This window comes from Delphinapterus leucas, chromosome 1 (genome assembly GCF_059928025.1).
Source record: "Delphinapterus leucas isolate spDelLeu-1000000601 "Yukka" chromosome 1, BTC_Dleu_Yukka2, whole genome shotgun sequence".
NCBI classification, from domain to species: domain Eukaryota; kingdom Metazoa; phylum Chordata; class Mammalia; order Artiodactyla; family Monodontidae; genus Delphinapterus; species Delphinapterus leucas.
This window is the reverse complement of record NC_143129.1, coordinates 176,243,747-176,267,699: the sequence shown is the minus strand read 5'-3', so window position 1 is coordinate 176,267,699 and position 23,953 is coordinate 176,243,747. Positions and strand designations below refer to the sequence as shown.

Sequence of the window (23,953 nt, the reverse complement as noted above, 5' to 3'; positions counted from 1 at the left end):
CTCTCTGGCTCTCTTCCCCTTCTGTAAAATATGTATAATAATTTCTGCTTTAACTACTTCCGAAGATTTTATTGTGAGATGCAAATATAACAGGTGATGTGAAACTTCCCTATTTGATCACTAGTCAGCTAATTACTTTAGTGGTTATGTGGCCCACCATCCTCTTGCCCCTCCCCATCACCTCTTTATCCTTAATTTTTTTTATCCTTAATTTAAAAAAAAAAGGCACCATCAATTCTAAGACATTTCACTTTATTTAAAAGAAGCCAATATACAGGATATAAAGGGCATGATATTTACAACAGTACAGTAAACAGGTTGGTTTCCGGTAGGATCAGTAGTCTTTCCATGAATATAAACCCCCCCTTCCCCTTGACGCTAGACCCAGCTGGCAGACAAACAGCAACAGTGGGGTAGGATGGGACTTCAGGATAGAAAGTCTCCCTGGATGGGGCTAAAAATCAGGTAGATGCTAAAATGTCCACGAAGGGGTCTGTGGGTGGGTTTGCCTTTGCCTCATCTCTTTGAGGGCTTGGCAGAGGGAATGGTGAGGGATTTAGCCTGAGACTAACAAGCAGCCCACCCCGAGCCTGGAAATCTTCCACTCATGGAAAATTCCCTTCCAGAGAGAATCTGCCTTTGCCGACACCCACCTGGCTGCTTCCAGACTCCCCACTCTAGGAGAGTGCCCTCTAGAACCAGAGCTTAGTGTCTCAAGGTGGAGGACCCAGGAAGCTCCCAGCACCCTAGTTCCTCATCCAGGTCCCTGGAAGAGCACAGCAAGGACTACATCCCAGGCCTTGGCCTGGGGTTGGCACAGCCAGGGCTGGGCTGTAGGCATCTCATGGCGTTTGCACTCCTGCTCCAGCTGCCTGACAACCTTGGACCCACTGAGGCCCGGGCCCCAAGGAAGCTGTGGGCTCCGTGAACCAACAGCCCATTGCCACCCACACCCTACTGCTTCTCAGCTCTCTCCAAATACAGCTGACTTGGCAATGGATCTTGGCAGACCAGAGTTGGAGCAACTAATCGGAGCCCACCTTCTGAAGCAGAGCTTGTCCCCTACCTAGTGCCCCCCTTCCCTCCCACCACCCACCTCCGTTCTGAATTCCCCACTGCCCACCCACTCCCACAAGCGCCCAGCCCCCTGGACTTCCAAGGACCAAGGAGCTGGGGGATCAAGGGACAAGGAAATGAGGTGAGGGGTGACCTACACTCTGCTGAAGCCGCCCGTGGGTGTGGATGAGTAGGTGGTGATGATGCGGAGACAGGTGAGGGGTACTGATTATATTAAATCCAGCAGCAACATGCATCTTGTCCACAGAAAAATGCTGGGCTACCATAACTGCCTACCCTAGATTTAAAAAAAAACTTTCATAAAAATAGATGAGTCTCTTCCTTTATAAATAGATTACATTTAGCTTAAGTTACACCTTATATGATCCCCTGCCCCACACCCTCTCCCCCATCCCAAGCCAAAGTGGTCTGATTCTCCACAGGTCATATGAGCTACATCCACAGAGCTAAATCCATGATGGACAGGCCCGCCAGACACCTCTAGACACACTGCCACAAGAAAACAAAACGTGTTTACTTGCCAATCATTTGTTTTCCCTGTCCAGAGTCTCAGAGAAGTGTGTGTGTGTGTGTGTGCGTGTGTGTGCTCCACAACCAGGGAGCCCAAAGGAAGCTACTCTCCCTGTCCCTCCCCAATCCTCTCTTTTTATAAAACCCCCCAAAATAGGAGAGTGAGAGAGGGCAGCACAGGAGAGCCCATCTGAGACCAATTCTAAAATACCAATGTCAATATGACACTGGGCTGAGAAATAGAAAACCAAAATTACGTATTTACATCTTTACAAAGGATGGACCAGTTCATCCCAACTGGACCTGGTGCTGCCCCAGCGAGCGTTGGGGTCTTTCTCGGCAAGCTGTGGGCCCATGGCAAGGGTACAAGCGGGGCCCACTGGCAACTAACTCAAAAAAGAACTTGGTGGGGAGGGAGGCAGCCAGGCCAAAACCAGGATCGCACCCTGAAGGCAGGTCACTAACACTCTTGTTGTCCCCCCATCCACCAGCCCCAAGTCCTTGCTCCCCAGCGAGAACAGCTATTGAAAACCAGCAAGATGGATCTTTCTGGCCAGCATCTGACTCTGGCTCCTGCCATTTCCATACTCCCCAGATAAATTCAGAGTACGCTAGTCCCCAAAGACAAATATCCTATGTATCCAAGGGGGAAAGCAAAAATAATACCTTTGGACAGCAATCACCATGGTAACCTTAGTTACCCCCCAATACTTACATTGTTGCCTAACTGTCTTAACTCTAAAGATAGGTCTGTCACCCTCCCACCACCTTGAGGAAAAACCCGGGGCAGGCCTCCACTCTGCCTACCTGTCCATGGAATTCAATGCCTCCCTCACCCTGGGCAGAGGAGGCCTGAGAGGCAGCCAGTTTCCCAGCCTCCCAGAAACGGAAAATCTTTTCAGCAGCTGAGGTCCAAGCCCAACTGGCTCTGATAACCTTTGGTTAAACTAAAACTAAAACAACAATAACAATAATGACAATAATAATCTGATATGTTTGAACCCTGTAACCTTGAGAACAAGTGTCAGTGAGGAGGAGGGGAAGGGGTGATCTCTCCTCCGAAACCTCGTCCCTCCACGTACCCGACAAGGGACTATTTGGCTAATAAGAGATTCTGGGAATGGAAGACTTTCAGCCAGACTTTCACAGGGAAAGAGCAGGAGGTTCCTCCACAACAACAACAACAAAAAAGGAAAAAACTCACAATAAAGGCCACCAAGTTCTGATAAATAAAATTACACACAATCACTAACAATCTCTCTCTCCATAGATATATATTTATATAATATGAATATTATGTACAATGACTTTAAGACTGAAAAACAGGTGGGGGAAAACGGAAGAGAGAGGAGGTCCTTACAGATCACTGGTACCCTGGGAGAGAAAAGACAGGGGGCCTGATCTACACAAGGCCAGATTTCCCCCTCTGCCTGCAGACACAAGCAGTGGGTAGCAAGGAGCTCAGGTCCTTGGGCACATTTTGCTCCTCTGACCTCCAGGGGGAGCTCCTGGGCCAACAAAAACAAAAATCAGCAATCACACCCACAGTAGTGGGTCCAAAAAGAAATTTAAAAAACGAGCAAAGCTGGCTCTGCTGGCTCCAAGCTGAGATCTGGGGGTGGCCGCCACACAGTGCCCTTTGACTCAGGCCCTCTCAAGTCTGGGGAGATATGGCTCAGCTGAACTCCCCAACTGGTCAATCAGTGAATTATGGAAAAAGGTGAGCTTATGTCCATGAGCAGAACAAGGACGGCTCTCACTCGAGCTCTTCCTCTCACCACCTCCTCTCTGCCAGCAGGCCCCGCTAGCTCCCTCCCCTTCCCTTCCCAATGCCTGCCAGTGGCCAAAGAGTGGGCCACTGCGGCACCGTGGAGAAGCAAGATGGCGGCGGACGGTACCGACCCAGCTCCGAGGTGGAGGGGGTAGATACCAGGCCTGGCCCCCTCCAGACTTTCTCACAGAGAAATTACAGATCGATAACCCCTTACTGTTGGCTGGGAAAAACATCAAGTCATCAGGGCAATAAAAGACCCGCTCCCCAACCCCAACCCACAGAGGTCCCAAGAAAGCAAGCAGTCAGGTGGCCGAGGGCCTTACGGGGCCCAGGCCTCGCTAACGACCTTGACCAAACTCCCTCCCAAGTCAGTGCTCACCCCCAGAGGTTGCGAGAGAGATCGCCCTAGCTTCCTCCCTCCCAGCTCCAGGGGAAAACCAGGGATCTAGGAGAGGGCCTACCTTCCACAATGGTATAAGGCAAGCTGCTTTTTTTGTTTTGTTTTGTTTTTTGCATAGTAGTTTAAACACAGTGAGGTTCCGCCTTCCCCCACAGTGCCTTGTCCCTCTGCTTTGCCACTCGATCCAGAAAGAAAAGAAAAATTTGTCTTCCCTCCCTCCTTCCATCTTTTCTCTCTTTCAGCTCCCAGGCCTGGAGAGCTCGCGAAGGCCAACAGCTCCTTCCTGGGGGGAGGTGGGCCATCCCAAGTCCAACTCCAGCAGAGGAGGGAGGGCAGAGCTTATGGCCAATCAGAGGAGCAGGTGGGAGGGTAGAAAACGGCATTGTACCACTCCAGGGGCCCCCCCGCCCTCACCTTAGAGTTTTGTATAAAAACACCTGCTAGGAATAATTCTTTGGAGCTCAAAGTGGCTCAGCTTAAGGGAAAAGGCACAGTTAACACTGCATCGTCCGGACAGAAGTCTGTATCTGTAATGTGGAGAACAATAGAAATTGACAGCACCATTCCTTGGGTGGGTGGATGGAGAAGGGGCACTGGTTGGTGGTGGGCGGAAGGAAGGAAGGAAGCAGCGGTCCCTTGGGGCCTCCAGAGAAGGGAGGGCATAGGAAGTCTGGCGTGGCGAGGGCTGGAGCCCCACTTCCTGGCCCCGTGGGGAGAGGCGGGCAGAGGCCCCATCACCAAGACCACCAGGCACGGGCTGGGGGACCTCAGTCATCAGCTGACCATGGGCTCCACATCCGCCTCCCGCTCAAACTCATCCTGGATCTCGTCTGTACTTCCTGAGTCGCTGCTGGCCATGGAGCTAGGCGACGGTGAATTCCTGGAAGGCACAAGAGAATGGGGGACATCAGAGGGCAGCCTGAGGACCTCTGAAGGGATTCAAAGAGCTGGAAAGATGGAGCAGCCGTTCCTAGAAAACCTAGCCTCAGAGGGGGATCCTGCCCCGAGGCCCGCCCTTGCACCACTTGCCTTAGAATCTTCAAAGCCCAGGAGCTGAACATGGCTATAGAGACCTATTGGGACGCCCTGCACCCGCCTCTGTAATTGCTTGGTCCTGAGAGCTCCTTGGGAGCAGAAACCACGGGTCAAGCTCAGTTTTTACACTCCCATCACCTAACACATGTCTGGACAATTAACTCAGAGCCCAAAGGGAGGCCACACAGGACAGTGGTTAATAGCACTGGTTTTGAATCCTCACTCTATCACTGCTGAGCTGGCGGGCCTGGCGCAAGCTATTTTCCCTGCCTACGGGGCGCTCCTCCATCCCAACAATGGAAATAACAACAGTGGCTTCTGGGAATCAGTGAGCTAAAGGTGACATGCTAATAAGCCCAGGGCCACACACACACACACACACACACACACGCAACCTCCCCCTGCCTCTCCCTCTCTTACAGCCCAAACAACGGCCTGCAAGAATATCGTCATGATAAGAGAACAATTATAATTAATATATCTGTGTTTGATGCCAAGCATTTTACGTGTATTATCTCATTTTATTATTAGCACGTCTGTCTTCCCCGAAAGGCTGCGTGTTCCTTGAGGGCAGGGGCTCTGTCTTGGCTCTGGTGTCCCCCAGCAAATAAAAGAGGCCTGATGCATGTCAGTCTCCCGGGGACAGACCCACATGGCCTCGGGTTGGAAGACGGGAAAGGAAGGAAAACGGCTTCCTAAGGACACATGTGAGCCCCGGCCACCACCTCCACCCACCAGCTCAGCAGGAAGTGGGGCGTGGGCTCCAGGAGGGCCAGGGCTGCGAATGTTCTGCTCATCACTGTATCCCCATGGCTTTGCACAGAGCCAGCCTTCAACAGTAGCTGTTGAGTCAATGGGGGCAGGGTTGTTGTGAGTGGTCACGTGAGATTAGATGTGTGAGGCATTAACACATAGTAGCAGGCTAATAGTCATCGGATGCATGGACAGGTGGATGGACGGATGGACCAATGGCCTGGGCAGGTGAAACCACCAGGCTATAAGTTGCAGCCCCACAAATCCCGCCACCCACCCCAAGGATGCCACCACTGCATTGCCAGGGAGGACAAGGCCAGGTACCTGTCTGCAGAGCCTTTGATGAGCCGGCGGCAGGTCTCCATCTGCACGTCCAGGCCCCGCTTCATGCTGCACATCTCCATGTACTCATGCAAGTGTCGGTTCATGTCGCTCTTGGCCGTGGCCAGCTCCAGCTGAGAGGAACCAACACGGCATAAAGGGGAGGCCAAGTCGTCCTCCCTCATAGCAGACCACTCAGCAACCTCCCGTCCTCAGTGGTGGCGGCAGCATCGGGGCCACCCCAGGACACCACGCCCTCAGGGCCCTCCCTCTGCTCCCTGCTCTCTACATACTGGTGCAGGGCCCCTAGAACCACTTCTGGTGGAAGGTGAATGGTTGCTTAGCAACCACTGGGGCAGCCCTAGCAACTCCACCCTGTCCAGCATCCCTGCAGTCCTTTCTGTGGACTGGATTAGAAAAGTCCTGAAGTCTCTCGTGTTTCTGACCCTTCTCCTCTACCAAGTGATACATCCCCCAGGAAAGGAGCTGGCCTTCTCTTTCTCCAGCGTGACAACAGCAGTGACTCTCACTGATAGATGTGGCCCAGCACACAGGCTCCAGGGCTGGGAGAACTGGGCTTACAGGCTGCTTCCTGGCTGGGGGGCCTTGGGCAAGTCACTTGGTCTCTTTTAACCTCAACTCCTCCTCTGTAAAATGGGGCACACAGTACCTACTGCATAGCGTGGAGGCACCCAGGTCCCTCTAGGTACATACATAAGGTATGCAGATACCAGGGAGGGTGTATTTTTAAAGGGCTGAGTGCCCAGTGTCGCTTGATGTCACTCAAATGTCAGTTCTCATTATTTTGAGATCATCATCTCAGTCAATAACTTAAAAAAAAAACCTCTCTGGGGCCAACATGGATCACCACCCCCATTTCACAGATTAGGAAACTGAGGCCCTAAGAGGGGTGTGACTTGCCCAACACTAGGCAGGGAATCAGCAGATGTCCTGACTTCTGATCCTGCATCTGCGTCGCTCTCCCAGCCCCTGTCCACACGGGCACCTAATCACCATGAGTCTTGGGGGTCACAACCGGGTGATGTGAACAAGCTAACGCCTCACCTCGATCTGGCCTATGGTCTCCTGGTACTCCTTGTCTCTCGTCTTGAAGAAGGATTCAGTCTCATGGATCAAGTTGCCCAGGTTTTCCTCTTGCTGGGGAAACAGAAAAGAGGGGACAACTTAGCTGGGTGGTAAGGGCTGCAGGGTAAGAGTGGGGGATGCGGGATCGTGGAAAGGAGGTGCTCCCGATGCCTACCTCCCAGCCTCTAAGAAGCCAGGCCCGGCTCACCTCGCCCTGCAGGTCAATGCTCGGATTGCAGTTAGTGAAGTCCTCCCAGAGCAGAAGTGTGTCTTCGTTCTCCTCCCACGTCAGGCTGTCACAGTCATCGTCGAAATCAAAGGTCTCCCGCCTGTTGGGGGGGGACACAGGAGGGCATGAGTGAACAGAGCCAGGCTCCAGGGGCCTGGACAGGGGAGAGCAAGGGACACTGCCCTGATGATTGGGCTCCTGCCAGGTGGCCATCCAAAAAGGCAGGGGCGGTGGCCAAAGGGGACGCATGCCTTCTCCTTGGAGTTTAACTCTTTTCAAATGCAGAGTGTATTTACATATTATTTATACAATTTAAAATGTACATTCCTAAAGATGCCAGGCTTTCATTAATGGAGACTAAAGATATTTTCCTCCCAAGTCCAATTTTGTTGACTGTTTTCCTTTCATTTAATAACTCATTCCTGGAGCCCCTGCTATGCCTGAGGTGATTCATATAACCTTTTCTGCAACTTGGAAAGGTGGGTATTATTATTATTCCCATTTTACAGATGAGGAAACTGCAGCTCAGAAAGAATAATTCACTTGTCCAAAGCCACACTAAGCTAGGCTGTACCAGAAACTAGGGCTGATAAAAAAGAACAAAATAATGCCATTTGTAGCAACATGGATGGACCTAGAGATTGCCATACCGAGTGAAGTAAGTCAGAGAAAGACAAATATCCTATGATATCGCTTATATGTGGAATCTAAAAAAAGGGTACAAATGGCCTTATCTACAAAACAGAAATAGAGTCACAGATGTAGAAAACAAACTATGGTTACCAGGGGGTAAGGGGGGGAGAGATAAATTGGAAGATTGGGATTGACATATACACACTACTATATATAAAATAGATAATTAATAAGAACCTACTGTATAGCACAGGGAACTCTACTCAATACTTCGTAATGGCCTACATGGGAAAAGAATCTAAAAGAGTGGATATATGTATAACAGATTCACTTTGCTGTGTACCTGAAACTAACACAACATTGTAAATCAACTATACTCTGATAAAAATTAAAAAAAAAAAAAGAACCTAGGGCTGAAAGCCAGATCTTTCTGTTTCCTACGGCTTTTTCCTGCCCATCAAAACATCACCAAGCACCTATTATGTGCTGGGCACGGGACAGGCCACCATGCATGTATTAAAATGCAATTCATTCCATCCTCACAACAATCCTTTGAGGTGAGCATGATTGTTAGTCCCATTTTACAGGTAAGGAAATTGAGGCTCAGAGGGATTAGGTGGACTTCTAGAATAATACATGCTGGAAATCAGACTTGAATGCAAAGCCTGAGCGATTTCTGGCCTTCCCTATTCACTAGAACTGGAAGTAGGGTGATGGACCATACAGGTGTGCCTGGGACTGAAGGGGTTCTGGAGGTGTACTGGTTACCCCAACTGGAGGGGACTGTAAAAATCATTCAGTCCAATATGCCCATTATCCAGATGGGAAGGCTGAGGCCTGCAGGAGTTAAATTGCTTGACCCGGTGAATCAGCTGCAGAGGAAGATGTGGGTCCCAAGTCCTGATTCCCATCCCAGGGCTCTCCCCACTGCCTACGCTCACTCCTTCAACTACTTTCTGGATCCTACAGGGCACTGCTCCCAACCTGCTGACAATGGACCAGGCTGGAGCCACCGGGCAGAGCCCAAGAGCACCCCTGGGAGCCAGGTTCCCCACCAAGAAGCGGTTCCTGCGGGAGCCTGCAGGTGGCTCCCTGCATCCAAGGACCAGAGCTGGGGCAGGGCTGCAGGGTGAGGCGCTGCCCACACCCCGCCCCCCACAGCAAGACAGCTCGGGGCGAGCCCCTGGGTCAAGCGTCATCGACCCATCGCCACCTCACATACTAGACTGCTGACCTCACTTCCTTCCCAGCAGCTGGGACAAGAAGGAAACCCCAGCTGAGTAATGGGGAACTAGAAAGGATAGGAAGCTGCCTGCACAAGAGAAAGGGCTGGGAAGAGGCGCCCCCCTCCCCCCAGATCTGGAGGGCAGGGCTGAGCAGGAAGGCTGGCCACTGGTGCAGAGAAAGTAGCAAATTTCTCCCCTTCTCCTGGGCCTGAAGCCCAAGCAACTGATTTTGATCAAAACAAAACAGCCCTGACACGGGTGCATTATTCAAGGAGTTCAGAGGAGCTGGCCCGGGGCAGTGGGGGGCTCTAGCTTGGGTCTCAGCCCGTAGCCCGTGGAGATGTCAGCGGGAGGGGGCCAGGGCCCTGCCCTGGTGCCTTCTGCGTGGCCTTGGCTAGAACTACAAGGGTGGAGGGGTGATCAGAGGTTGGCCTTTTTTTTTTTTTTTGAACTAGGCAACTTTACAACCAGATCAACCTAATTGGATACTGAACCCAGTTCAGACCTGTCAACGCTCAGGTGCCCATTTTAGCAGCAATGGAAAGAATGCTCTTTCATACACCTGGGAGCACAGCTTTTTAGCTCACGCCACTTCCTGGGCAGTCTATGGATTCCCAGTGACTTTATGAAAACCAGGGACAACACTTTCTTCAAAGCAGCCCTTTACTTCAACCAAATGAACCCAGCCTGGGTCTCTGGGGCATACAACCCTGCCCTACACTCAGAAATGCCCACAGCAACGTTCAGAAAACCTAGACCCGACCAAGGGTTCTCTTCCAAAGCCCCTCTCATCAGCGAAAGATGAGACTATGAGAACTGGGTGTGGGGGGAGATGGTGAAAGATGAATCGAGAGTCTAGGAATCTCCTTGTCACCCTCAAAACAGCAAAGCCCCAAACACAGCCCCATCTCCATGTTGTTTCAAGGGAACAGCAAGTATAGGTAAGTGCTGGGCAAACCCATCCCACCCAGGTCCAATTCCCGTCTTCCTGACAAGTCACCAGGGTGGGGACGGAAGGGTGGCAAGGAAACAGAAGAGGAAATCTCTTCTGAGCACGAAGACAGTGCTGGACCGGGAGTCAGGGGCCCGGCTCTGTCCCGACTTGCCCAGCCCTCTCTGAGCCTCATCTGTGCAATGAAGGGGCTGGGCAGAGTGATCTTGGGACTCTACCATGCTAGGCCAGCCCCCAGCATTGCAGGAAGCATTAGGAGAGGCCTGTGTCCCTGGCTTTGGAAATGAGTATGATGGCAGGAGCACCTGCTGATAGGAGGTGCCCTCCTGGAGGGGACTGGAAGGTCGGTGATGGCTCATCAGAGGCAAGCACTCGAATCCAGCCAGCCCCGCTGCTGGAAGCTCAGGACTCCAGAGAACGGACATCAGGCCAGAAAGTGTGCTGGGGCCCTGAGACTCAGACGCAAGGGGTGGGGGAGGTAGGGGTGGGGAGGGAGGACTCCAGTCCTGGGCAAAAGCTGAGTTCCCAGGGCTCAGGGGAGAGAGCAGGCAAGAGCAGGCCAGTGGGGCAGGGGGAAAGGTGGACGTCAGAGACCCAGTCCCAGCCTGCTCTCTGACTCAAGGCCCTTAGGTGAGTCAGCCAATGCCCACAGCTGCACCCCTACCCTCCCCAAGCCCACACCGGGATACTCTACGGATTAGAGCCAAAGATGGATCAGGATTGCAAGTATAGCACTGCGTACACCAAGGCTACAATGCACCCCTGCCCCGGATGACTGTGCGCAGCCAGGTTCTAGTAAGTCAGCTGTCCACAGGGGTGGGAGAGGGCTGCCCAGACTGGTAGCCCCTGACAATTTCCCATCGTGGCAAATGTTAAGCTACTAATATGCCATCGCTAAACCTGGAGTGGGCAGACATGCATACAATCAGCTTTTACAAGCTGGTACAAGCCAGCTCCAGCCCACCACTGACCACACCCAGCCCAACTCTGCCACTAACCCGGGCAGCAGCTCATCCCAAGGGAAAAAAAAAAATTGTAATTCTGTATGGTGATGGATGTTAACTAGACTTATTGTGGTGAGCATTTTACAACATATACAAATACCAAAACATGATGTTGCATATATGAAACTAACAGAATGTTACACGTCAGTCATATTATCTCAATTAAAAAAAAAAAAGAACTGCCCACAAATGTGACCACCATTACCAATCTGACCCTTTCTGAAAACGTGAAACTCCGAATCCAAATTCTTTCAGAGCACGTGCTGGCCAAAGAAAACAACTGCAGGCTACTTCCGGCCCAGGTCACCGGTTTGCCACCCCTGCCCTGCCCAACCTGGGGAAACGGAGAGGAGGCCCCAGGCAGCAGGGATACTCACAGCTGGTTGAACATGCGTTTCATCTCGTCTGTGATGTTCACGGAGCCGACCTCGTCATCTGGGAACCGGTTCACCTCCCCGTCCTGCTCAGAGATGTCATCATCCAAAGCCACCTTACGCTCTTTCTTTTTGGGGACCACCTGACCCGGAAGGGAAAAGATCAAGGTCACTGGGAGGCTCTGCTGGGATGGAGGGCGGGGTGGACTGGGAAGGAAGCCGGCGTCCCATAGGATGGATGGAGCATGGCTGGTGCAGCCACTGCTTGATGCCGGGTCCTCTAAGAAGCAGGCGGCGTTCGCAGGAAGCGTGAGGCGGGGAGACATGCAGGATGGAGGGGCAGATGGCCTGGACCCTTCCCTGCCCTGGGAGGCCTGGTGGTTGGGCTAGCTCAGCTCACCCCTTCACCAGAGAGGCAGCCCCATCATTTGGGGTGAAGAGCAGGCCAGACTGGGGCACTGAGTCGCCTGGTATGTCTCAGAGGCAGCCAGAGAGACGGAGAACCCCTTACAGAGGCGCAGATGGCTCCACGCTTCCCAGAGCCTTCCTGTTCACATGCAAAGTTGACAGGCAGGCAGCCCCAGGTTCAACAAGCTCCCTCCACTCCAAGCAGACAAGACACGACAAACCAGACGAAGGCTGAAATGGTCCCTTGCTTCCCCGCAAAGGGGCAGCAAGAAGGCACGAGGTGGACAATGGGCCCCAGGGAAGCCCAGACCTCACCCCACTACATCCAAAGTCACATACTTAAAGCGACAACACGCCATACTGCCCTGGGCTCAAGCAAAAGCCAAACCACAACCCAAAACTCAAGCAGCAGCCTTCAGAGAATGACGCACGCCCTTTGGGCAGCTGGACCAGCCCCCAAGCCCTCCCTGGAGGACATTTGCCAGTGCTAACCCATCGCCTTCGCTTGGAACACACCCAGTCCCTTGCCGGTTGGAGGCGGGGTGGCGGGGGGCGGTATGGAGTGAGTCTCAATGTGGGACTGAAAGAGTCAACAGTCAACAGCTCCTCTTCTGAATTCTGAGGCTCGTGGACCAGGGCTCAGGCCAGCTCACCCAGTGCTCCCATAGCCTGGCCAGGGCTCCCCAACCATGGCATTTGTAGCCAGCTCCGGCTCCCAGAGGAAGAGGCAGGAAGCAGGGCAGTGGACGCAGGGTGGACGGATGGACTGAGCCCTGGAGGGTCCAGAGACCTGAGTCCTACTCCCAGCTCTGCCATGTCCGTCCTGGAGCCTGTCACGCCCACCACCTGCCCGGGTGAGCGGCGTCCTCAGCCATAGGATGAAGCGGTCAGCCTTGATGATGGAGTCAGACGTGCCTATGAGTCTATGCGTCCCTGATTCTACGTTTTCCTGGGGAGGCCAGAGGGTTGGGCAAACGCTACCTCGGGGGGAAGGGGCGTGGGCAGGGTGCGAGGAAAACGGGGGTTGGGTGGCCAGGCAGGGGCGGAGGGCGGTGGGCGGCTGGGAGTGGCAGCTGGTGAGCAGGGCAGCCCTAGTCACCTGGAAGATCTTGGACACGTCTTCCGAGTTCCGCTGCTGTGCGACATCGCACAGCTTGGCCGTGATATCGATTCGGCGGCAGATGTCCATGTCCACCTTCATGGCCTTTTCTTGGATCTTTGTGTCCAGGTCTGTCATGGGCTGCAGGGAGGACAGCAGGGGGTTACGTGAGCGAGGGATGGAGCAAGCATGGGGGTGGGGAGGCACTCCCAGGCTCCGACTGGACAGAGGGGTGGGGAGACCCCCAGGTGTCGGGCGGGAGGCCCCGCAGTCCGAGGGGGTCCTTGAGCCTTTTCTGGACTTGAAGGGTCGGGCCAGCTGCTCGGGTTCAGGGCAGGGGGCGGAGGGACTGTGGGAGCCTAGGGCTTCGGCGCCGAGTGGACAGTGTGTTTGCTGGTCACCCTAAGGGCTGGAAGGCATCCTCTCAGCAGATACAGCGTCAGTGTTTATTTTGTCAGAGCAGAGAAAAAAGAAAGACAAGTCCCACTGCTGAAAGACCCCCCTGCTTTCCCACCGGGCCTGCTCCACCTGTACCCCACACAGAGATTCCTCCCACGGTTGATGGTTGGGGCTGCCTAGGATGGGGGGTCCACTGGACCCCGGTGAGGGGAAGCCACATGGCCTCTTCCAGCCACCCCAGCTCCACGCCTCTCGGGACCAGAACTGTTCCAGGCTGAGTCACCTGTACTGGACTCCTTCTCCTTTGTGGAGACTCTCTCTACATACTACCCGCTGCTTGAAGGTGGCAGGAAACCAGGTCCCCAGTAGGAAGAAGGCCCTTGCCGCCATCAGCTGCCCCTGCCCACGGTTACTCAGAGGGGCTCCGATCGTCCCAAGGATGTGCACACTGGCCTGTCCCGACTTTACAAAGCAAACCCTGCTGAAGGCCGCTGGCCCGGGGAGCCTCTCAGGCCGGCGCAGATCAGACCCGGTGTCTCCTTCAACCTGCCATTGGCCGCCACTGCGCCCAGACACAGAGGCCCATGGCCACCACCCGCCCTCACCGTGGTGAGCTGGCAGGAGATGAAGCAAACACACACAGACCATCAGAAGAGCCCCAGGGAGGGCAGGATGGGTTAAAGCAGCGGATTAATGCATCTCTACTCAGACCAAGGGAAGCAGAAGTGGGGAGGGGACAGGAAGGGGGGCCTGGTCTCCGATGCATCCGTCATCCTCACGGGTCAAACGCAGCCAGCCAGGATTCTAACTAGAAGCCGAGCTCTGGAGCCTCGGAGTGAATGAAGCGTTTTGCATGATGGCTGTGGGGGGAAGTCATGATGCCTGGGGGTGGTGGTCGGTGGCACTTACGTCACTCATGAGCCCCTTAAACACCACCAGCTCGGCCTTGAGACGCTCAATCTTCTCATTCATCTCCTCCTGGATGGCTTCTGCTTCCTGCGCTGCCTACGGGGGATGAAGATGGGGGAGGTTTTAGGGGGGCTGGTCTCCCTGTTGGAGGGGAGGGGATGGACACCTGGGTCCAGAGCCCCAGACACCTGACATCCAACCAAGCCGGGTGCCTTTGTGCCAGGGAAGGAAGGGGTGCCAAGGACCTCATCCCAGCCTGGGTCCCCACTCAGCCCTCGCTCAGCACAGGGCATCGCTCAGCCTAAAACACTTCTCCAAGGATTATTTATTGTATGGAAAAATCCATGGCAGACGTTAAGAGAAAAAGTGGATGTAAAAGGGATCCCAGTAGTAGGTCAATTCACGTGAAAATGCCAATATATCTGACCATCTCCGATCTCCAGAATGGCAACGTCGCACGTGCCACCCTAACCGAGCATGCACACCTCGGGCTTGTGTGTGTCTGCACAGAAAAGACCAGAAGGTCACACACCAATTTATCCACAGTGGAGCAGGGAGAACTGGAGGTGAGTTTTATTTTCTTCTCTGTGCTTTTCTGAATTTTCCAGGTATTTGACCATGAGCATGTTATGTGTATAAAGCAAAAAGTACTTTTCTTATAAAAGAAAGCGGGGTGGGGGGACGTTCATCCTTTTCCTTCTGCATATTGACATTATTTTCATCTATCTCTAACTTCCTTAGAAGATCAGTGTTCATTTTCTTTCTTTCTTTCTTCTTTCTTTCTTTTTTTTTTTTTTGGTTATTATTTATTTATTTAGAGGATCAATACTTTAGATATCAGAAGGCAATTAAAGAGCTTTCCATGCCTTCTCATGGGGTTGCCATTCTTGTGCCCATTTGGCTGAGAGGAAAACAGAGGCCGAGAAGGTAAAGTTTGTTGCCCAGCGTACACAGCAGGCGAGTGAGAAGCAGGCCCACCCAGAACACAGAGCCACCGAGCCAGAAGAGCAAAAGAATGTCCTCATGCCCGCTGCTGAGCACCTGCCAGGGCTGGGAGCCCACCTGATGATGTGGCCACCCGCCCTCTGCAGGGCACTCAGCCCCGAGTCTGTTCCTGCACGCCAGGGGCAGCACCAGGATTCCCGTGCCCAAGCTTTTCTGCAACTCCTGTGCTGGTGCCTTCCCAGCCCCAAGGAGGGGAGGCGGGAGAGGCCTCCGGCTCCATTGAGGAGAGACTGAGGCAGCAGGAGGTAGCAGAGCACAGAGGCTGTGCTGGGAACTGCCCCCGGCTTTGCCCCTTGGCCACGTGGTTCTCCTGCGAGCCTCTCCTGGTCGGGACCTCTCACCTCCTGCAGCGTGTCCACCATGGTCTGTAGGTTCATGCGCTTGGCGAGCTCCTCCTCCCATCTGCAAGAGACAAGAGGGACAGGTGGTCAGAGGGCGGCCTCCCCAGGCCAGTCCAGCCTGAGACACAATGCCAGCACCCACCCTGGGCCCGTCCCCGGGCTGGGCAAGGAAGGTGCAGCAGCGACTCTATCCTTGCCTGCCCCTCGGGAACTCCCAGTCTAGGGAGCTAGATGTGTGGGACAGCCAGGTGACCCATGATACCAGGTGGTGGTGACGGGTGCCAGGCTCCGGGCATGAGCACAGCACCACTGGGAGATGACGGCAGGAGGGACCGCCAGCCCCCCCCCACAAACTGTAAAGCATTGTATAAATGCTACTGCTCCTTCCATTCCTGTAAGACATGGTGCTGAAGCTGCTCTCAGGGGCAAGGCTGCAGCCAGCACCACTTTCAGGCTCTCCTTTGCAACCACAAGAAACAAATTTGATTGTGCCAACCATCGCAATCTCGGAGTCAATTTGTCCTACAACCTACCCTAACCAACAAAGACATCTCCTACCTAGCTGTTATCATCCCTATCTTACAGATGAGGAAACTGAGGCTCAGAGAGGTTAAATACCTTGCCCAAAGACACACAGCTAGTTAGGGGGTGGGGCTGGACTTCAAAACCAGGTCTGTTTCATTACATTAAAACAAAAAATAAATATAACTCTCCCTTATTTAATGCTTATTAAGTGCCAGGCTCTATTCCAGGGGTGTTACATACGTCATCTCGTTTGTATATATGTGGCCGGAAGTTGAACAGGAAAGGACAAAGGGGAGACGGCACATGGGGGCTCTGAGTGTACCCCCAGCATTAACCGGAGGCAGGACAGGATGATCATAGAGTTACCACAACAATACCAGCCCACCTTAACTGAGTGCTTACTTTGTACCAGGCACCATTCTACGTGATGTAATTCAATCCTCAAAACAACCCTCTAGCCTAGGTGCCACAATGCTCCCCACGTTACAGGTGAAGCAAGCAAGGAAGAGTCAGGTACCCAAGGTCAGGGTGAGGACAGGTGGGGCCAGGACTCAAACCCAGGCTGGAGACTCCAGATTGAGTGCTTGTAACCCTGCCAGGCTTCCTGTAGACCCAGGACCCATCAGAGCCCTAACCCGCTCCCCACCCAGATGCCCCTCCTTCCCCAGAGGGACAGGTCCTTCTCCCCCCACCCCCATCCTGGGACAGACCGACCAGGAGTTTCTCTCTTTCTTCACCCTACGGCTGCCTCCCTACATGGCCTCAGAGCAGGCAGGTCTGGAAGCCTTTTAGGATGCTGTCGGGGCCAGCTAAAAATAGGCCAGAGGGGAGGGATGGCTGAAGAGTGGGTTACGTCACCAGCTTTTGGAAACAAGAGAAAACGGATACTGTTTGCACACACAGAGGAAAATTCCTCCTCTCTCCCACATGAGACACGACGGCCCCGGCCAGGGCTCCCAGAGGACACACTCGCCACTCACCCCCCATCCCCCGTTCCCTTCGGTCTTTACCAGCCCCCAGTGGTGGTGGCCAGGCCTAGATCTTCTGTGGGCTGCAGAGTTCAGAACCCAGTGGGCAGTGGGGCTGGGGTAGGGGTCCTGGCAGGGATGAGGAACACAGAGGAAGCTAAGGAGGGGCAGCAAGAGAATCTAAGGGTCTAACACCCTCGTTGTACAAATAGGAAAACTGAGTCCAGCCCCAGGCCCAGGGTGGGGAACAGGAATCCCAGGTGGGGAGAAGTTCAAGGCTGCCCTCACCTCGCCCAGCAGCATGGGGCATCTGGGGCTCCCCTCAAGGGAGGCCAAGGCCCAGAACACAGGTCCCAAGCTGAATCATCTCTACTGGCCACGCTGCCCTGAGGGGGGCAGGGGGCTCAATTCCAAAGCCGCTGAGCAGAGCAGGGACAAGGGAGAGCCCGGTGTGGCACTGGCTGCAGCCTGGCTCCTGAGGCCAGCCTCACTACGGCATCTTGCAGCAACACCAGGGGCAGCAGAGGAGTGGGCAGTGAGGGTTGAAGATGCGGGCACCCGGGGACATCTCTCCTCCACACGCACTCATTTCCAAGACAGGCTTTTGGGGATAAGGCCCAGCCCCTCCTCACTTTTCCTTTAAGCAAACTTCTTGTGAGGAAGGTGGGGCAGGGGTCAACAGACCCATTGAACAGACGGGAAAAATGAGGCCCAGCAAAGGAAAGCAACTTGTCTCAAGTCAACTCAGAGCGAGAACTTAAGCCACGTCTTTGGATCTCCAGACACATTAGCTGTAGTAGCAGTAGCCACTGATTGGCAAGCACAGTCTGAGTCCCACGCACTGGGCTCAGTGCCTTGTACACATCTCATCGGCTTTCATGCGAATTATTAACACTCTCGGGTAAAGAAATTTTCCCCAAACCCATTTTGTAGATGAGAGAGCTGAGGTTCAGAGAGGTGAGGTAACTTGTCCAGGGTCACACAGCTAGTAAGCAAGGATGGGACTCAAGCCAAGCTCATGCTCTAAAGCATCCAGTTTCCAACTGTGATATGCATGGGAATCACCCAGGGAGCTTGTTCACGTGCAGACCCGGATTCAGCAGGTCTGGTGTGGGGCTCATTTCTAATGAGCTCCCCTGCAGAAGGCACTTCGGTGGCCCCCTCGCCTAAGCTGCACCCCAGTTGAGCTTGCACAAATGACTTCATGGGCCTTTTATTACCAGAGCTGGATAGGTGGGCAGCCGGTGCACCTGCCCCCAGCAGACCCAAGAAGGACCCCTGTGTGCTGACAGCAGCTGCTTGACAGACCAAACCTGCTGCCTACGCTGACCTCCCCTCCCGGCCGCAGCGGGAAAGCTTGGCTTTGCCGGCTTCAATGTTGACAGTGCAGAAAAGCTTTGCCCTTCAGCTGCTCTGGCTGACCGGGGTGAAAGGATGGTTGAGTGATATTTCTTAAGGCACCCCAGATGCCCTGCATTTACTGCAACTCAGCCCAGAGAGAGGGAGCATGCAGCTTAACCAAAAACTGGTCAACCATGTTGTGGGCTCTGACATTCCAAAACCTGCTTCCCAGGCACAGCCCCCTCTCCTGACCTGGATCTGCCCACAGGAGTAAGGTTTCAGCAGGATGGAAGTTTCAGGCAGCAGGAAAGACGGGCCAGCAGGAAGGCCAGGGAGTAGCCAGCTGCCACCAAGAGGGGACACACCTACCACGGGTCAGGGGCTGGTGGATGTCATGTCATTTAAGCCTTTGCCCTCCTGACTTTCATGTGTGGCCCACTGCTGAGCACAGGAGCTCACACAGTGGGCTGTGGAGCTGCAGAGAAACCTCCTCCCCATTTTACAGGTGGGAAAATGAAGGCCCAGTGCACACAGAAACTCTAGCCAAGGCCAAGACAGCCTGAATCACTTAGATCCATCCCTGCCCGCCCTGACCCACCAGCTCATAAAACTTCCAAATTCTTTTCTCTTTCTTTTTAAATTTATTTGTATTATTTTTTAATTTTTGGCTGCATTAGGTCTTTGCTGCTGCGCATGGGCTTTCTCTAGTTGTGGCGAGCAGGGGCTACTCCTCATTGTGGTGTGAGGGCTTCCCTGGTGGTGGGCGCCACCAGGGAAGTCCCCAGATTCTTTTCTCTCGAAGGGAGTGGAGAGAGGGACATTTACTGGTCACCTTCTTGGTGGTGTACACCATGTTGGGCCTTCATATACATATAAAAGATAAGGGACTTCCCTGGTGGTGCAGTGGTTAAGAATCTGCCTGCCAATGCAGGGGACATGGGTTCGTTCGCTGGTCCGGGAAGATCCCACATGTCGCGGAGCAACTAAGCCCGTGCGCCACAACTACTGAGCCTGTGCTCTAGAGCCCGCGAGCCACAACTACTGAACCCACGTGCCACAACTACTGAGGCTGCGCTCTGAAGCCCGTGCACCACAACTACTGAGCCCGTGTGCCACAACTACTGAAGTCCACGCACCTAGAGCCGGTGCTCCGCAACAAACGGAAGCCACTGCATTGAGAAGCCCGCGCACCGCAACGAAGAGCAGCCCCTGCTCGCCGCAACTAGAGAAAGCCCGTGCGCAGCAACGAAGACCCAACACAGCCATAAATAAATTAATTAATTAATTAATAATAAAAAAAGATAAAATATCACTTAATCCTCCCCTAAGGACGGTCCCCATTTTGCAGACGAGGAAACAGAGAATCAGAGGTAACTCGATTCCCCTTTCCGTCCCTCCTCTTCAGCCTTCTGAAATCTATCCATTCTCCCAGGCTCGTCTCAAATGTCATCTCTTCCCTGAGCCTCCGCAGCCACCTCCATTGTTCTCCCTCCTTGAGCTCAGGCTTGAGGCGGCAGACCTCAGGAGGCCATCTTTCCCAGGCGGCTTGGCTGTGGCATCTCATCAAGCATGGCTCTCACCCAAAGAGCCGGCCCACGATGCCAGGGACAGCGATGGACCACCCTCCATCTTCTCCACCTCCAAAGAGTGCTCAGGCCCCAGATCTAGCTCCCGCCCCGACCACATCACAGGGACCTTCTCTCGCCCCCAGCATCCTCTCACTCTCCCCCCAGCTGCAGACACCCTTCAACAACAGCCTTGTAGGCATGCCAGCTCCTCAAAACGCTCTCAGGCTATGGATGCTCACGCCAGCCCCTGAAGCAGGTGGGATGGATGACGGTGGTGGTGATACTGACGCTGCTGCTGCTGCGATGATGTGATGGGGCAGCTAACACAGACTGAGTGCTTACGACGTGCCTGGCACCGTCCTCAGGGGCTTCACAGGCAGAGCCTCATTTTAGTTTCACAGTAACCTCTAAGTCGGGTTATTATTTTCTCCATGTCGTTGATGAAGAAGCTAAAGTCCAAAAGCATGAAGCACCTCCCCCCAAATCACACAGCCAGCAAGGGGGGGTTGTTTCTATTTTACAGAAACAAGAGACTCAGAGAATCTCCAGAAGCCAAGGCTGAAAAGGGGACCAGAGTTCCCCTAGACCACGCCTCTGAGTGTACAGATAAGGAAACTGAGGTGCAGGTCACCCAGGGAGTGGACAGCAGAGTGCCCTCCCCTCCCCCAGCCCAAGCGGCGCTCATGAGGAGCGAGGTGGAAGGACACGAGTCTGAACCCCAGCTCTGCCTCCCCCACTCAGAGCCTCCATCTCTCCATCTGTCAGTGAGACACAGTGTGAGCCCAGCTTACCCCAGGCTCGCTCCAGAAAAGCCATTCTGCTCCCACACTCTCTGACGGTCATGTGACTGGCATCCAGTCACGGGCTGGTTCTGGCCGGACTGGACCCCAGGCCCATCTCCCAGCCCCAGCCCAGCCTCCTGCCCCCGGACTCAGTCACTCCAATCCCCCTGCTTACCAGTGTCCAAACCCACTGGGTGTGATCCACAACACGGCAGTGCTGGATGAGGGTTAGTCCTGGGGGGGCCTCTGTGCCAATGCAAAGGACAAGCAGGGGCTCAGGCTGGGGAGCCCACAAATCGGGAATGTGAATGTGGGTACAGGTAGCACCCTGGTGCCCAGGCCAGGTGCCCTGGCCTGTTGGAGCACAGAGGAATCATGGGGGAGACACCTGTTCTAGGTGGGAAAAGGGGCACAGGAGGGCTGCCACTATACAAGTCATCGGAGGAGTCGGTTCTAAAGCTGGGGGTCTGCCCACTCCCCCAGCCGGAGAACTGGTTATAATTATCATTTCTGTGCTCACTGCTGTTCTCCCTGCACCTAAACCCACCCACACTTGGTAAGGAGTCAAAGAGTTATTGAATGGATTTGTTGAATGAATGAATGATCCCAGACGCAATCACTCCTCAGCCCCACTGCTTGCCCCTCCCCAGCCAGGGCCCCTTGGACATCCTCAATCTGCACAGCCCCAGCTTGGGGACTCGGCTGCTCCGTCCACTGGCTCCTGAGCTTCCCCTGGGAGAGGCCAGGCCAGCTGGAGGGCGGGCCAGGGCAGGAAGTGGGCGGGGAGAAGGAGAAAGCTTCCCTCTCCCACTTCCCACAGCTCCAGGCCCGGGATGGGAAAGCAGGGATGTCAGGGCAATGAGCGGGGAGAGGAAATGACTCCCCAGCCCTACACCGCTGCTGAGATCTCGGCGGGGCTCAGCCACCATCTTAGCAGAAGGAGCACATGTGTGAGAGGTGGCCAGGAGGGGGAGGTAGCTGCCCCGCCTCAGCCAGATGTGGTCTCCCCGCATTCCTGAGGAACCACCGCTGGACCACGTGATGGACGGGAAGTCTCAGCAAGCCACTGGGGGGAGGGGATTGGCAGCTTCAATGCCAGTCCCCACCCCCAGCTGACACTCGGGGCCAGTGTCTCCCCTCCCCCATCAGCTCGGGATGACACACAGACCCACCGGAAAGGGGCCACAAAGCCTGGCCTACTGAGGGGCGGAAAGCCAAGCTGAAGTCACTGGCAGCGGGACTGACTCACAGATTTTGCACTTCCTGTGCACTCACAGAAAGAGGCTCCGGGGCTCTAGCTCCAGAGGAAAGTGGGTGCAGCCCCAGGAAAACAACTTAGGCTCCTGGGATAGCCCTGGGGCTTCTGAAAAGAAAGTCCTAGAGACTCCTGGGCAGCAAGAGACTGGGTTCGAATACTGCCCCTGCCGCTTCCCAGCTGTGTGACTTTGAGAAAGTCAATTAATTACCCTCTCTGGGCCTCAGTTGCCTCATCTGTGAGATGGGAAGCACACCACCCCTTTCGAGGGTGGGTTGTGAGAACTACATGAAGTGGGATGGTGTGGGTGAAAACACCCAGTCCCACCTCTGGCACACAGCAGACAACTGATGCTCCGAGGCTCAATTCAAACTGCAGAATCCCACAGCTGGCTCCAGTGGCCAGACCACAGAGAGCTGGGAGGCCCTCACAGGGATGGTCCGCACCTTTCCAAGGAAGGTCGGCCGCCGGCACGCCCAGGCCGACCCACTCAGGTGATGGAAAGCAAACTCAGGTGAGGCTAGGCCAGAGCTGTCAGTGGAAAACTTCATTCTGGGCCAAGCATGGGCCTTGCCTCTGGCGGAGGGTAATTTTCACCCGGGCACGGGGAGCTCACCCCACAGCAGCACAGCCGGCTGCAGGCTGCCGGGGGTGTGCTGGAGCCACTCCACACACCTGTCCCCAGGGCTCTGCGCTGCCCCTGGCTTCTGTGCGAGCCCACCCACAGGTGCAGAGGTGCCTTTCCCCTCCCCGCGTGGATGTGCCTTGCGCCACCCTCGCTGCAGAGCTGGGGCTGAGCTGGGGACCTGACTGGCAGGTCCTTCCCTAGACTTACATCCGAGCTGGAGGATGAGGCAGACCAGGGGAACCCTTCTTCAAATGCAGTTTTGCAGAAGCCGATGGGTAACAGATCAGAGTGGGCACGCGGCAGGCCCCCACCCCTTAGCTTCTGCTGAGCTCCCCCTAGAGAGCTTAAAAATCACAACTGGGTCAACTTCCTCATTCCACGCCACCACCCTTGTTGAAAATCACAAACAATTCATGTTTGTGGCAGAAAAAAAAAAATACAGATGAGCAAAAGGGCAGTGGGAGTGGGGTGGAGCCAGGGATACACGGTGAGAACCCACTTTTCTCTGAGGGAGATCCTCCTTCCGGGCAGCCCAATGCTGAAACACTTGGAGCCTCATTTCCTGACTGCCTCCCCTCATCTGCTTTGCTGTATCTTCTCTCTCCAGTAAAAGGAGGGCCGGGCCGCCCAGCCTGCGAGCCGAGAGGCCCTCCATCCCCCCGAGCCCCGCCCTCACGGGTACCTCCCGGCCCCCTCCCCGTGGACCCTGGTGCTCCCATAGGCACCCAGCCCCTCATCCGGGGAAGGGACTCCTCCCAGACGTGCCTATCCGAGGCGCAGCTGCCCAGCTGTACTCTACTGCTCGGAAGGAGACACAAATTAAACGTCAGCTGATTGTCTCTGCAGAGGAGGTATTAATTTAATGTGAGCACTTAACCAGGGCAGCTGATTCCATTACAGGCGGGCAGTAACAGCCCGGGCAGGCCAGAGCACAGGCTGGGAGCTGGTGATGGGCCGGGCTGAGCAGCCACCACATCAGGTGTGCACCTCTCCCGGCATGCTGCCACCGCGCGCACACACACACGCGCGCGCGCGCACACACACGCACGCACAAACGCACACGGACTTGCTCTCAACCTGAAACACCAGGCGCCTCCAGGGATCCCAGCGGAGAGGTCTGTGCAAGGATACTCGGGGTGGGTGGGGGTCTAGCGTCCATGGGGAAGTACCCAGTGGGGGAGAGGGTTCTGGGCGAGGGGGCAGGAGATCCTGTTTCAAGTCCTGGCTCTGTTGCTAATTCACTGCACGACCCCAGCAAGACCCTTCCCCACCTGGGCCTCAGTCTTCCCATCTGTAATATGATCTCTAAAAGTCCCTCTGGATATGATGTGCAGACCCTGGATGTGGCCCT

General features: G+C 54.7%; 1 protein-coding gene across 2 annotated transcripts in view; it reads right to left on the bottom strand.

Moving 5' to 3' along the window:
• Nucleotides 1–235: 235 nt before the first annotated feature.
• Nucleotides 236–23,953, bottom strand: part of IFFO2 (intermediate filament family orphan 2) — a 49,344-nt gene continuing 25,626 nt past the window's right edge. The window contains exons 2-9 of one of the 2 annotated variants that reach the window (XM_022551887.3): nt 15,536–15,596; nt 14,190–14,285; nt 12,882–13,022; nt 11,378–11,517; nt 7,165–7,285; nt 6,936–7,028; nt 5,874–6,004; nt 236–4,641 (exon numbers count right to left, since the gene is read on the bottom strand). In XM_022551887.3, coding sequence (XP_022407595.2) covers nt 4,536–4,641; nt 5,874–6,004; nt 6,936–7,028; nt 7,165–7,285; nt 11,378–11,517; nt 12,882–13,022; nt 14,190–14,285; nt 15,536–15,596 — 889 coding nt within the window. In that variant the 3' untranslated portion in view covers nt 236–4,535. The remainder of the gene's footprint in view (nt 4,642–5,873; nt 6,005–6,935; nt 7,029–7,164; nt 7,286–11,377; nt 11,518–12,881; nt 13,023–14,189; nt 14,286–15,535; nt 15,597–23,953) is intronic. The other variant, XM_089900071.1, reaches the window with a different exon arrangement.